Source organism: Mytilus edulis, chromosome 13 (assembly GCF_963676685.1).
Source record: "Mytilus edulis chromosome 13, xbMytEdul2.2, whole genome shotgun sequence".
NCBI lineage: Eukaryota > Metazoa > Mollusca > Bivalvia > Mytilida > Mytilidae > Mytilus > Mytilus edulis.
The window spans coordinates 42,295,689-42,310,387 of record NC_092356.1 but is presented as its reverse complement, the minus strand read 5'-3'; the positions used below and the strand labels follow the sequence as shown (position 1 = coordinate 42,310,387).

Below are 14,699 nucleotides of genomic sequence, written 5' to 3'. Positions count from 1 at the left end.
CAACTGAGTTTGTTCTTATGTTATGCTGTTACACTACTGTCCAAGGTAAGTGGAAGAGTTGATCACTCAACAACATTTTAACTCCGCCACGTTCTATATACGCATGTCCTAAGTCAGAAGCTTGTCATGAAATTCAGTGGTTGACGTTGGTTTCTGTCTTTACTATATTTGTTTGTCGTTTTTTGTTTCGTCTTAAATCAGACTGTAGGTATTTTCGATTAATTGTTTTACATTTTGCCGTGCATTTATAGCTTACTTGAGGTCCTGGTATTGCTCATTGTTACAGGTCGTACAGTGACCTATATAGTTGTTTCCATCCTCGTCATGTGGACTCTGTTGGATAGTTGTCTCATTGGTTATCATACCAGATCTCCTTATTTCATATCAAATAAACAAAAAATTGAGCTAAAACCAATTAAAGTATTTTTCCTTTTTAATGACACTGTTATGTGGAAAATATTTCAAATATTAAAGGCGAAACAGGACACGCGAACGGATGATTTCTAGCAATTTAAATACATATTTTTAATAACACAAGGATTGCCTCGAGAGTCAATTAATGTTTACGTTTTGTGCGCCTGCAGTTATTGTGTCATAAAAAACAGAAATTCAAATTTGTATTGTCTCTTTTTCAAATACATCTAGAAATAATTGATTCGTTCTTATTTCTTATAAATTTATTTATCTATTTGAAATCGTGGACTCGTAAACCGTTATGTCTGCGTAACGCGATAAAATGATTAACATTTTTCAACCTTTAACCAGGGACCATATTATGATTTTACTTACTGATTTATTCGAAATTTTGAGTATATAGGTTTGGTTTTTCCTTCGAAACGCATCCTACGTTTAAATTGAGAATATTGGTATTTTAAGAACGTCTGTACCCCAATTAATTGATGCAAAGCATTTATATTACGTAAAGATCATACATTGTGTCATTTTGAAAAGAAAAATTAAACTGTTTTTGCCCCCTGTTAAAATGATCAATCTATTAAGTCGTGATTGTTAACAACAATCACGACTTAATAGATTGATCATTTTATTAAATTTTTTTTTAATAAGATGTTTTTACTGACTGATTTTATGTCATAAATAGATAAACAAATATTTTATAAACATTTTAGGGAGATAATGTCATAAGAGGATTGGATTAACCCGAATAAATCAGTCGTTATATTCCGCTGATCTACGAAGGCTACATTAATTGATTAAGGCTCGTGTGGGAGAAAATCGGACACGGAAAGGGCTTGAATTATTCGAGTTAGGATTGGATGAGCATGCAAAATAGTTGTCAAGGCATTCCAAACAAATTAAAGTTTTATTTAGTCTTAGATGCTGTGTAAACAAATTGCCGAAACTGATTACTGACCTCATAACTAGTTTCTTCCCTTGAGAATAGGGTCAAGGATAAAAGAAAAAGAAAAAAGAGAAAATAAAAAATTAAATTAAAAAAATACAAATGAAGGAATGAATTTCTCGTCATGAAAATCCCCGTACAATGCAATATTACAGAATATGTCTTCCACTTGGAACTTATATTAAGGTTGAACTTCTAATTCATGATATTGTCGTTCATTCTTTATTGTTTCTGGTTGGTGTTAAGGCTGTTTTTATTCTTTTATTCTCTAGCTGCTAATATATCGTCATGACAGTCACATAATCAGTGACCGCCGGTATGTATGACGTCTTGAGTTTTACGATATTATTGCTTTCTAGCATGTTTATAGAAAGCAGTTGATAAACACTCACGACTAGTATTAGCCAATGAGTTCCCAGATAAAATAAAGTATACGACTTGAGATGTTGTATCTCTTATTTTATTTTTCTTACAGATTAGTTTTACGAATATAGATGAAAAGTATGGCTATCAGGAGATTCTGTTACGAATTTATTCGTTTACCTTTTATGCAAAAGATCCAGGTAAGATATCGCAAGGCCTCTCTTCCATTTGGAATTTAAAAAAACCAAAAAAACAAACAAACACAAACACGCAAAACCCACAAAACAACAAATCAGGGACTATTATAGTTAGTATAATAGTCCCAGAACAAATATAATAAAAAGATGAAATAAAAGATACCATAACATAAAAATACACCCTTGATAAATTGACAATTTGTTTTACATTCGATGTTTTTGTGGTAGCACTGCATCATCCATTCATGTCTTTATAAAAAAAAAACTCTCGAGAATGTATATAGTGTATAGTATTAAAATATTTGAAACCATTCAAACCGCTTGCACTAATTAGTATATTCCTTTTGCAGATGCGCCTGGACATGATATGGACTTGAGTAAATGGTGAGTTATGTTTTAAAGCACAGCTACAGAGAGAGAAAGATGAAAACCATTTTTCCCCGATTAAATTAGTCGTAAGATCCTTGCGCACTCTAAAGTACACGGTCCTAAAAAAAAATGACCAAAAGATACGGGTATGAGCACCGTGACCTCTGTGTCACTTCTTCACTTGAATGTCCAGACTGACAAAAGTGTACGGTAAGATTGTTCTTATTAGTGCCGAAAGAAGATCGAAGATGTCATCCCGAATTTCCGGCCGGGAAAATAAACCGGCTGAATTCCGAATTCCCCAAAACATAATAATTCTTTCAGTGTATTCAGAATGTTTACATATATTAAAAAAATCTAGTCTCGTACCTGTGGTTATCCCTAGCTGAAATCATAGCTGAGATTACCCATGAGATTACCATAACAAACTATATGATATCAGGTTAAAGACTTAGTATGAAAAAAGAAATGAAAAATATCTTTGTAAAATGGAAACATTTCCAATATTTTAAACTATTTACCATTCATGGGTTATGTCTTATCTATTATCTGTATTTAAACTCTGAAGTTTTCTGTGGTGTTGTTTGGTAAAAAGACGCTCCGCTCCGCAAAGTTCCCGATTTTCTATACATTAGCTTTGTTTCGTTTCGCTAGAAAATTCTAAATTTAGTTTATCATCATAATCAGAAGATGAGGAGGCAGTTTTAAATTTGTTTTCGTTTGCAGAAATACAACACAGTCGAAGAAGCTTATAATTCATATATTTTCTGTAATATCTTTTCCTCACACGAAATTGGTACTTTTATATATGTCGTTTCCATTATTTTTATTTAATCAAGTACGATGATGACAGATGTTCAGCTGAGAACTTCTTTTGGGATTCTGTGACGATGCAGATTAATTTTCTGATATATCACCTCCTTTAATTTGTCGAAGGAGACCAAAAGGACAGAGAACTGATTACTTGATCATGTGTATGCCAGTCATATATATATTTTATGTATTATAATGCAATGCACCTTTTCGGATTGTATATATCCCCGAGAAACAAGTAATGACGCACCTAAGGTTGTTTTTGTCTCTGCATTTAATCTACCATTTTAATAATTAAAAAAACGAAATGGAATAAAAAATTGATAACTTCTTAATATATTTCAATCATTAAACAGTTGATATTTGAAACAGTAATAGTAATAAAAATCATGTTTGCTTAACATTACAAATGGACTGTCAAAAAATGATAGGTACCAGTAATGATGCACCTATAATAAACAAACCAGGTAAAACCACTTGCACGTACTTGTTAATCAAAAAATTGCTTCAATCCGGAAGATTGGTACAAATTGTAATCAAAACCCTATTGTTACTGGTTTGATAGTAATATACATATTTAAAGCTATTTCAGGCCTTTAAAATCTTTATCTAAATGATAGTACAGAAAGTCAGACATATAGTGCAATAAGGTGAAAATTCTTTAGATTATATTCAAGCCCATGTTAGGCAATTTATTAATATTATTTCTCCAAAATGATGTGTATGTAATGTATGTAAGTACTATTTTATTGAAAATTACATTTAATAGTTGCAGAAAGTAGGGATCTATCCAATCTAAGTACAATAATGAACAAAGAAAGATAACTCCAATTCCAAAAATTGCCTATTGCTAAAATACAATGCATGATGTCACAATCCAAAATAAAATCAATCTTCACCCTTTTAAAATTATCTGCTACATATATTTACCCTATAACATTGAACATGTTGATGTGGTTAAAACATGTTGGTGTCCTAGAGTAAAACAAAACAGCTTTAAACCTTAGCCAGTAATTCGAATTGCTTTTTTCTTTAGGTTCTCTTTTGAGATAACCCCTGAAGGAAAAATTTTACGTGTGTACCATCCAGAAGAAAGTGATGACTTTGTCTTGGCAACGAAGAAAGGATTTGCTGCTCTTCTGGCATCAAGACTTCATGAAGAAGGAGAAGTAATTATAAACATTTTTGACCCCTGTTGACTTTGTCAAGAAGCTTTAAAGCCTTTCATCTTATACATTTCTGCCACATTTAATTAATGTTCTTACTGTGACAAGTCTAACATTGTCTAAGATTCCTGTACTCATGAAATTCAAGCTGAACTCGTCTTTTTGGTTGATAAATTCCAAAGATGGTCTATGAATATTATGCATTAATTATAGTTTTATACAAATTTAGTTAAATGAAAAATATTGATTTTCAATTTTTGTAGGATTACATGATAATTTGAGGAATTGGTTTTATTTTCACAACCACTCACTATGACATGAAATGATAAATTTATGGACTCATTTCTGTGTTGCTCCTTGTTCAAATTGAGGATTTCTTAGATACAACCCTCATGTTTATCAGCGACATTGAATTACTATTATTTTATTACTAAAATTTAGGATAAAAACTTAAATCTTTAATCTTTTTAAGTTGTTCCTGACCTGACCACAAATATTTAAGGCATTTTTAATATTTTCCTAAAAACTTTTGGGGCACAAATGATATCAAGTCTTCAAAGTCAACTACATGTATACAGCTCTGTAGTGAGAACTCTATATGTTGCTGCTAGATTAAAATCTTTTCATTTCTTTCTACTGAATGTACTCAGTATGTTTTCTATGTTCAAGTCAATCTATAGGTATTACTTGAGTAAGAGGTCTAATCTGTCTTTTTCATTTAATTTTGAAATATTTGAATATGCTATTATATTAATTACAGATCTCTGGAAGTCAATCACATGACAGTTTTACTTACCAAACTCAAGAACTTGGCCATGAAGGTAAATAATAATGAGCAAATACTCCACAAAGTTCTGAAAATATTTATGTTATATTGATGTTTTACTATAAGTTTTGATGTAGAAGGCAGATTTATTCTGCTGATATCCTGACTATTGGAGTTCCTGATATTAAAGGTGCATACACAGGCTCAAGATGCATAATTTCCTGTTTGGATGTGCCATTTCATGAACCCAATGAGTCAAGGGGACACATCCTTATAATGCTAGCTGAGTCAAAGTCATAAAATTTTGCTCAGTGCTCGGAGCACAAAAATCATGCTCGAATCATGAAATCCAGCATTTTGATTGGTTGAATTTGGAGTATGAGTACATAAAACTGACTCGAAAGTTTTATGACTTCAAGGCCAGTTATCATTGATATCACCTTTTAACTGTCAAAAACTTTATAGAAAACCTGCTTCTTGCTGATCTTTTTATCAAAATTTGACTTCCATCCACATACTTTTGCTTTGCATAATTGGTAAAAAAAAACCTTGGTGAATCAAAAATATGGTTTCTTTGTATGTTCCGTGAAATATTTACTGTCTTTAATTTTTATTTTGATGAAATATGATTATGTTGTTATGTTTTATTTATAGGACCTCATAATGCCACATACACTGTTAAAGAGACAAGTACTGGACTTCAGTTCACTAAAGTACGACACGAACCACTGGTTAAAAATGCAGGTGGAAAATACCAAAAGGTAAGACCCATTTTTGAACATTTAAGCTTAACAAAAACAAGATACATATAATATTGTTCCCATTTCATACTCAGAAAATGTTAGGTGGGTAAATATAGGGAAAAGTCATTTTAGGAGACGTTTTAAGGGAAGAGAAAATCTGTGCTTAAACAGCTCTTGTTCAAAAACTGTAGTTCAGTAACCAACAGTAAACAATTGCTGATAGGTGTTATTTTGCGCTATAGCAAAGGTTTGTTTTGTAAAACAATACTAATAGACCTCAAATACTAATATTGTTCACGTCAAATAATTGAATGCCCTGAGTTACCAACTGTCTAATCTTCAACCACATATAGTCATAACAAAGTGTTCTGGAGGTAAAAATTTAAAAACATATCAAAATATTCAACAGGAAAGTTGCAGCATTCAAAAGAAATATGAATATTTTATAAATATTTGTATTTTTTCTATAGTTTGAATGACCTTTTCAATAGTCTCCCTCTAAAAATTCAAATATCATCATGGCAAAGCGTAAAACAACATCTTGTTTTCAACATTTATAGCATCAGGATCAGCATTCTGGCATTGGGAAAAATAGTATCTCGCTCCTGACATCTAGGCAAACTCAGCAGGTTACCATAGGCTTTAAACTTATCTATGAAAAACACATTTTTTCTGTTTCAGGTAATGCATTACCACAAAGACCTTGAAGTTATACACAGTGTCTTGATTGAAGAAGATTTCATATCACCTTCTAGACCGTCTGCAAAGTAAGTACTAAGTTATACACAGTGTCTTAATAGAAGAAGAGTTCATATCACCTTCTAGACCGTCAGCAAAGTAAGTACTAAGTTATACACAGTGTCTTAATAGAAGAAGATTTCATATCACCTTCTATACCGTCTGCAAACATACCTGCCAACTTTCACGATTTAGGCGTGTACTACACGATTTTGACCCTTTGTCACGATTGCACGATCGTGTTCCTGAAAAACCCTCTAAAACACGATTTGGTGAAAATCTACACGAAAAATATTGTTGTTCCCGATTTTGAACTGTGTCCAATGGAAGAAAATCGTGTTCAGCCAATCAAATTGTGTGTTTCACATGATCAAATTGATCAGCCAATCAAAAACGTTTTCTCTCAAGATTGTTTTAACATGCTAGATATTGAACTTGTGTTGTAGTCCTCTGTTTGTTGGTCAGAATTTTAAAAACGTGAACATGGCAAATGATTTTTCAACTGCAAGGAGGTTCTTGCATAGAATAAGAATAAAAGCATGGCTGATTGACAAACTTCAATGATGCAGTACTACCATGAATATAATAAATAGTAGTTTATTCACTAATTTATTGACATTACATGTACACTTGCTGTAACATAATTTTATTTATGTGTTCAATCATTTAAAGTATAGTGTACTATTCATTATTTTTCACATGGACCCCCACCACCCACCCACATCAACAATGAACATGAGTAATCCCTTAAATGAGGGACTACCCTTAGTCAAGGGGTCACTCTTGTAAAAAATAAAATAGAAAAATGTATATTTATTAACTTAAAATGGGAAATTCTGACATTAAATTTGGAACAGCTTTTCTAAATGAAGAGTCCTATTATTTTGAATAATAAAGAAGATATAAGGCCAAGAACATATTAAAATTCTTGGACATGTGTTGACCATGATACAATACCAGATAGATCATAAGATTTATAGTTCTTTGGGAAAAGTTTCTTCAAATATTATGAATGTGTGCTCATTTGTACTTAAAAAGTGGTTTTTAATGTCCTAACATTGAGGGGGTATCCCTAGGTGTTGTTCCCAACCTGATAAAGGTCCTTCTTTGTGTATGATTTTAAATTGAAAAAGTCAACAAATATTTAGTATCCTTACACATGAAAATAATTCCTGGTCTTACAGCTACATGTTCATATTTTCTGCTGAAATAATAACTAGAATCATGCAAATAAACTTTAAAAATAGGGATGTAAGCTCATCTTACAAATCATGCAAATATGACACTTTTTCTAGACTACAAAACAGCATGCGCAAAATAGTTGTCGCAAAGAATTTTAAACTTTGAAATTGTTGTCGCGCGCTAAAACCCCCATGGGCATTTTCAAAAGTTGGCAGGTATGTGCAAAGTAAGTACTAAGTAATACACAGTGTCTTAATAGAAGAAGATTTCATATCACCTTCTAGACCGTCTGCAAAGTAAGTACTAAGTTAAACACAGTGTCTTAATAGAAGAAGATTTCATATCACCTTCTAGACCGTCAGCAAAGTAAGTACTAAGTTATACACAGTGTCTTAATAGAAGAAGATTTCATATCACCTTCTAGACCGTCTGCAAAGTAAGTACTAAGTTATACACAGTGTCTTAATAGAAGAAGATTTCATATCACCTTCTAGACCGTCTGCAAAGTAAGTACTAAGTTATACACAGTGTCTTAATAGAAGAAGATTTCATATCACCTTCTAGACCGTCAGCAAAGTAAGTACTAAGTTATACACAGTGTCTTAATATAAGAAGATTTCATATTACCTTCTAGACCGTCTGCAAAGTAAGTACTAAGTTATACACAGTGTCTTAATTCAAGAAGATTTCATATCACCTTCTAGACCGTCTGCAAAGTAAGTACTAAGTTATACACAATGTCTTAATTCAAGAAGATTTCATATTACCTTCTAGACCGTCTGCAAAGTAAGTACTTGTGATATTAATCAAAAGATTTAATAAGTTTCATAATGAATTTGAATTATGACAGTATGGATTCATGTATTTTTTAGCCTCAAGTCTACCTGGTTTAATTTAGATACAGATTGAAACATGGTCTTTTCCATATCAGCCTTTGCATATATTATTATCCTAGATTTCCAGTGATTCTAGAGGAGGGTCTGATATGGGTCAAGGGGTAAAAAACAGGCATACATGTATATGCAAAAAATGTATCAATCTGTTTATCAAATATTTCTGTACACACCCTGACTGATGATTCCATTTGTTTTTCTTGGATTTGCCAAAAACTGTCTTTAATCAAATTTTTTCTTCATTGAACATTTAAATCCCTGGCCTTGCGGTCATAAAACTTTCGAGCATGATATCGTACTCAGACTCAGAAATCAAACAACCAAAATACCGGATTTGGTGTTTCGAGCACAAATTTTGTACTCTGAGTACCGAGTAAAGTTTTTATGACAGAGGACCCTGGATTACCTATGTCCAAGAAATCTATGAAAATTGGTACTCCACCAATAATAATGAATCCAATGAGTGCCATTCTGAAATAAATAAATTTGGTGTTTTTACTGTCTTCTGATTGGTTAAAATTATTAGTTTTATTTTCAATGTTATCAATTTTGATGGCGACACGCCCACTCTGACGTTGTGTATTCATACGCCAACATGTGCGTACGTTGTTATTGTTAATATAAATAATACAAAAAGTTCTTTGAGCCTTATTTTTGATAGAAATTTATTTATAATGAATGGCAATAATTTATTTTGACTTTATTGAACCATAAAACTAATTTTTGACTCTTCACATTTTACATAATCCGCTTCGCGGATTATTCAATGTGAAGAGTCAAAAATTAGTTTTATGGTTCAATAAATTCAAAATAGATAATAGCCATTCATTAAGTGATTGAAATATTTACCACTGGAAATTTAGCAAACAATCAAATATAAGTAGTTATTAGGTTTAAATGGGATAAACTATATAATATATATTTTTCTATTCTAGGTTTAATGCATTGCATGGAATGAGGAAAATTAAAGCAGTCAATGAATTCAGTACCATGGGTATGTACAACAATGTATTGAATTTAAAAATTAAAAGATGACTGTTATGAACTATTTTTTTAAAAACCTACTTGCATTTAGAGTTTAATGAATTGTAGTTGTGTTGAAATCATTGTGACATATTGAAACTATTTGGTATTATAATCAGGGGTTTCATTATCTTTCATGTTGACTGGTACTTTCCACGTTTCTAGGTGGTACTTTTCAATTTATTCCATGAATATCTTATATAAGAATTTCTACATTTAGGCGGTACTTGTCAATAGCATAGGAGGGTAAAAGTACCGGGTACTGCCTCCTAATGAATGGCCTGGGTATATGTTACACATAATAACCTATCCAAATTTTTTTTTAGACATATATAAACTTGAATTTGAACAAGGTGAACCAACACCTGAAGTGATTATCGTGCGGTTGGGTAATAGTGGGTGGATACCTTAATGTATTCACAGTTGTCTTTCACTATAAAAGTAAAATAAAATGATAACAAAGACAACAACACCCATCAATTACCGCATGGTAAGTTTATTATGGTCCACATGTTTCGCCAACAAGGGTGGCGTCTTCAGGACAATATTATACATGAAATCAAACAGTGAAGTACAAATTTGGCGGTTCCATCATTTCTACAATATTACCACTAGAAACCTCCATGAGGACAAATACACAGACGTGCAAGAATAGCAGCTAACCACATCGTTAATAACTTTATTGACTAACTTTCACTTTTAACTATACTAGATTCTTATTTTACTTTCACTTTCTCTTTCTATTTATATCTATAACGTCGTCATAACAACCTCTATTGTTCGGCAAACCACACAACCGCCAAATTTGTACTTCACTGTTTGAATTCATGTATAATATTGTCATGAAGACGCCACCCTTGTTGGCGAAACATGTTGACCATAATAAACTCTTACCATGCGGTAATTGATGGGTGTTGTTGTCTTTGTTATCGTTTTACATCTATATGAAGTATAAGCACATTTACAAAATATAGATTAAAAGCCAATTATTTGAGTTTGATAAATTTTGTTTATGAAAAACCTGTCTGGCAAACAAAATTATGAAAAGGGAGTCTCAAGGTATATTTAACTTACCTCAATCATGCATATACATATTTGATGCCATAAGCTTAATAAATATTAAGCTTCTCGGAGATTTTATACATTTAAACCAATTTATTTAAGTTCCTTTAAAATACATTTTGATTTCTTTTGGTTGAAAGGCATGATTGCCTTGTTGATCATTCATTTAAGTTAAGAAACAAAATTCTTAATATGTGTAAATAATTTTTATTTGTAGAATTTCCTGAGATGAAAGCCATCAGTAAAGGAAGTCTATCCTATCTGACAAGAAGGTTTGAAAGAGATGCTGTCACTAAACCAATGCTTGGATTAGAAGAATCAACAATCCATGTAACCAAGGTCAGAAACTTACAGTGTATATCAGGCTTAGTTACCAAAATACATTATATATTAACTTTGAATTTTAGATATTCTAAGGATTTTCTACCCCAGGAATAGATTACCTAAGCTGTATTTGGCAAAACTTTAAGGAATTTAGGTCCTCAATGCTCTACAACTTTGAACTTTATTTGGCCTTTTTAACTTTTTTGATCCTAACGTCACTGATGAGACTCTTGTATACAAAACGTGTGTCTGGCTTACAAAATTTGATCCTGGTGAAGAACCAATTAAACTCATAGATACCAGGATTAAATTTTGTAAGTCAGACTCATATGGCTAGCTCTTCATCATCTGAGACTTAAGATGATTAATGAATTCAACAAAGATGACCAACACTTAATTATATAAATGGACACAAATATTGAGATAACAACAAACATTTGGTAGAGTCACATAATATTTGGCAAATATAAATTTGATATAAATATAAATGTAATTTAAAAAAAATCCAGCTTCCATGGTCTAATATTTGAATTTTATCATCCATGTATCTTTTTTCAGATGACAAGAAAAATACCAATACTTGACAGGGCTAAAGCTTGGCAATACATCAAAGGGAATATAACCTGTATGTGGACCCAGCCGGAAAATGGTAAGTATATCATAATGACAAAAAAAAATTATTTTTGTTGCTTTTCAATGATTTTCAGCTGTCGATTTTTTAGATATTCTATAAATGATACAGAACCCTGTAAGTATTTGATTTTTTAAAAGGAGTAGGTCCAGTAAGACCCCTTTTTGGCCCCAAAATATAGCAGTTTTACAAAATTGTTAAAATGTGAACTTTTAGCTATTTATTGGAAAGTAGAATACTTCTGCTACATAAATATGGGCTGTGTTTTACAATACAGTGCACATATATCGGGTACAAGCATCATTAAGTCATGCTAAATTACTGAAATCTTCACAATTTTAGCATTTGAGTTAAATTTTAGACGGTTTCCGTCTTAAATGGAAGTGTCCACATTTGTGTTCATTCTTAATATTTAAATGTAAGTTGTATTTGATGATAATACATAACATATGTAAAGGTTGAGAGTAAACATGGATGCGACCACTTTCATTTTTGACAAAAACCATCTGAAAAGTGACGTATTATGACATATTTGATAGATTTTTCATATTTAAGCTTGAAATTGAGCGTTTCAAATGACTAAATCAGTTAAAATCTTTCACGTAAACTAATTGAATCGACTGAATTAGACACTTCAGTGTTTAAAAAGTGTCCATAATCTTTCATCAGATGAACCTGAAATTTGAGGCCAAAATCAGCCCTTACCGGACCTACTCCTTTGACCTCACTGATGAACAATGACAGTCACAAATGTATAAATGCGCCCTTAGGGAAGTTGTGTGTTTTACCATAATTTTACAATGAACCATGTTCTCCCAGGCTAAGATATCAGTTAGTACACCTCTAACAGATTAAGTGTAAAAACGTTGTTCTATTTATTTACAGGTCGTACATTGGAAGCAAATGCTTGTTTCTTCAAGATAGTCGATGTACTGAAATCTATACCCGAAGATGAACTTGTGAAACTTGCTAACTATTATTTCGTAGAACTGAAATCAGAGTAAGTCAGATTCCCCTTAAAGTTTAATTGTATTGTGACAAAAAGATAGAAGTGTAAGCTTTAAGGTTATTAAAAATTTTCATTTAGCTTAAAACACTTTTACTCCAAAAATTTTGGTGAATTTTCCTGTGCATTACTGATTGCATAGTGTTAAGTAATAGGAATAGTATTTAAATTACAACCAGAAGTAATGACTATTTACATAAAAAAAAATACATGTAAGGATGACACTGATAATTGTCCTTACCAACAGAAGGTTGGTTCTAATGAATTATTTCCCTTAGTTTTTTTTAAACTTTTTTTTTCAGTCGTTCAAGGTATGTAGGAGCAATGAACATCATGTTGGATGCTTTTGGAGTCATCTATACAAATTTCAGTGAGAACCTCCTGGCAGATTACATTCTAAAGAGTCCTGATCCTAAGCCTACACTTATCTTAAGGCTGCTGACACACATTGTAGGAAAAGACAACCCACCACATGATGTATGTATTGTACTCGTATAAAGTTTATGATAAATTGGCTATTTCCCCAAGAACTGTTTAAAGACAATTTATGACTTTAAAATGATAAACAAAATGATACATTGAAACAGATATAAATAAAAACATTTTTATGCCCTACTATCGTCCACCTACAATAGTAGAGGGACATAATGTTTTCTGGTCTGTGTGTTCGTCCGTCCATCCATTTGTTTGTTTGTTTGTTCGTCCGTTTGTCCCGTTTCAGGTTAAAGTTTTTGGTCAAGGTAGTTTTTGATGAAGTTGAAGTCCAATCAACTTGAAACTTAGTACACATGTTCCCTATGATATGATCTTTCTAATTTTAATGCCAAATTAGAGTTTTTACCCCAATTTTACAGTCCACTGAACATAGAAAATGATAGTGCTAGTGGGGCATCTGTGTACTTTGGACACATTCATGTTTAAAGCTGAAATCTGACAAACCTTAACCTGTAGAATAACCGTCTACTTTGAATGCTTTCAATGCCATTAGCCTATATTAATCTGATTATCAAACTTCAGTCTTGGTCAAACAATAAAATGAGAACATAATTATTTGTTTTAGACAGGATTTACTGAAAATGCATGGAAATTGGCACATGGAATTCCCTTATGACAAATTCACCGAAAGTGAAAAGAAAATCTCAATATAGATAAAATTTGTGAAATATACCATTTCTCTTATCCAATCAAAATACAGCATTATTACATAAGGTGGAATTATCATTGATGTTTTGAGGGCCTCAGGGAAGATTAGCTTTATAGCTAACTGTGTAACCCTCTTTAAATAAAGAATTATTATTATTATTATTATTATTTAGGGGTTTTACAAAAGTCTGCATACAAGAGGGGGGATAGGAGGGGTCCTGATCCCGAAATCCCGGGCTTAAAAACATGAAATCCCGAGGTCCCGAAATTTGAAAAAAAGAATTCCCGGATCCCGAAAGGATCAATCCCGAAATCCCGAGTTTTAAAACACCTGATCCTGGAGTCCCGATAAAGGTCCTATCCCCCCTCATACAAGCCTATAGAAAACTTGTTCTTTGTTGAATATTTAAATTAGTTGTTCACCTGTAACCACAAAATCCATGAAAATGGTATCCCACCAAAATTAATGAATCCACAGTCATCAATATTGAAAAGACACCTATCTATTTATTTAAGATCTGTTGTCCTCTAGATTGTTTTTGTTCTTGTGTCATTTAGCTGCTGTCTTATTAACACACATATATATATATAATATTATTCATTTTTAGAAAGTATAAACTATAGTTTGATTCTTTCTTATTTCAGAATATAATAGCTGCAATGGAAGACCTTGTATTTAACAAGGAGAACCACCCAGAAGAGATGTACAAAGAGGATCTCCATGAAAGGGTCTTGCTCTGTCTCGGCTCAGTGTCACACAAGTTATCAAAAGTGGGTCGGGAAGAGGAGGCCATCAAAATAACTGTACGAGTTCATCAATGGCTAGGAATGCATGGTAATATCTTTGTTTTTTGTTTTGAACCTCTCTATATTTGTTTTTGATTCAATGCAAGAAAGGAAAATTCCTTAGTACTTTTCAT

The 14,699-nt window shown here is 32.1% G+C and overlaps 1 protein-coding gene across 1 annotated transcript in view; it reads left to right on the top strand.

Moving 5' to 3' along the window:
* Nucleotides 1–2,957: 2,957 nt before the first annotated feature.
* The window catches only part of LOC139500337 (uncharacterized), a 118,845-nt gene continuing 107,103 nt past the window's right edge, over nt 2,958–14,699 (top strand). Inside the window, exons 1-11 of the mRNA XM_071289077.1 lie at nt 2,958–3,085; nt 4,139–4,271; nt 5,029–5,089; nt 5,689–5,795; nt 6,459–6,544; nt 9,526–9,584; nt 10,893–11,014; nt 11,558–11,648; nt 12,516–12,630; nt 12,939–13,113; nt 14,425–14,614. Of these exons, the coding sequence (XP_071145178.1) occupies nt 6,462–6,544; nt 9,526–9,584; nt 10,893–11,014; nt 11,558–11,648; nt 12,516–12,630; nt 12,939–13,113; nt 14,425–14,614 (835 nt within the window). The 5' untranslated portion in view covers nt 2,958–3,085; nt 4,139–4,271; nt 5,029–5,089; nt 5,689–5,795; nt 6,459–6,461. The remainder of the gene's footprint in view (nt 3,086–4,138; nt 4,272–5,028; nt 5,090–5,688; nt 5,796–6,458; nt 6,545–9,525; nt 9,585–10,892; nt 11,015–11,557; nt 11,649–12,515; nt 12,631–12,938; nt 13,114–14,424; nt 14,615–14,699) is intronic.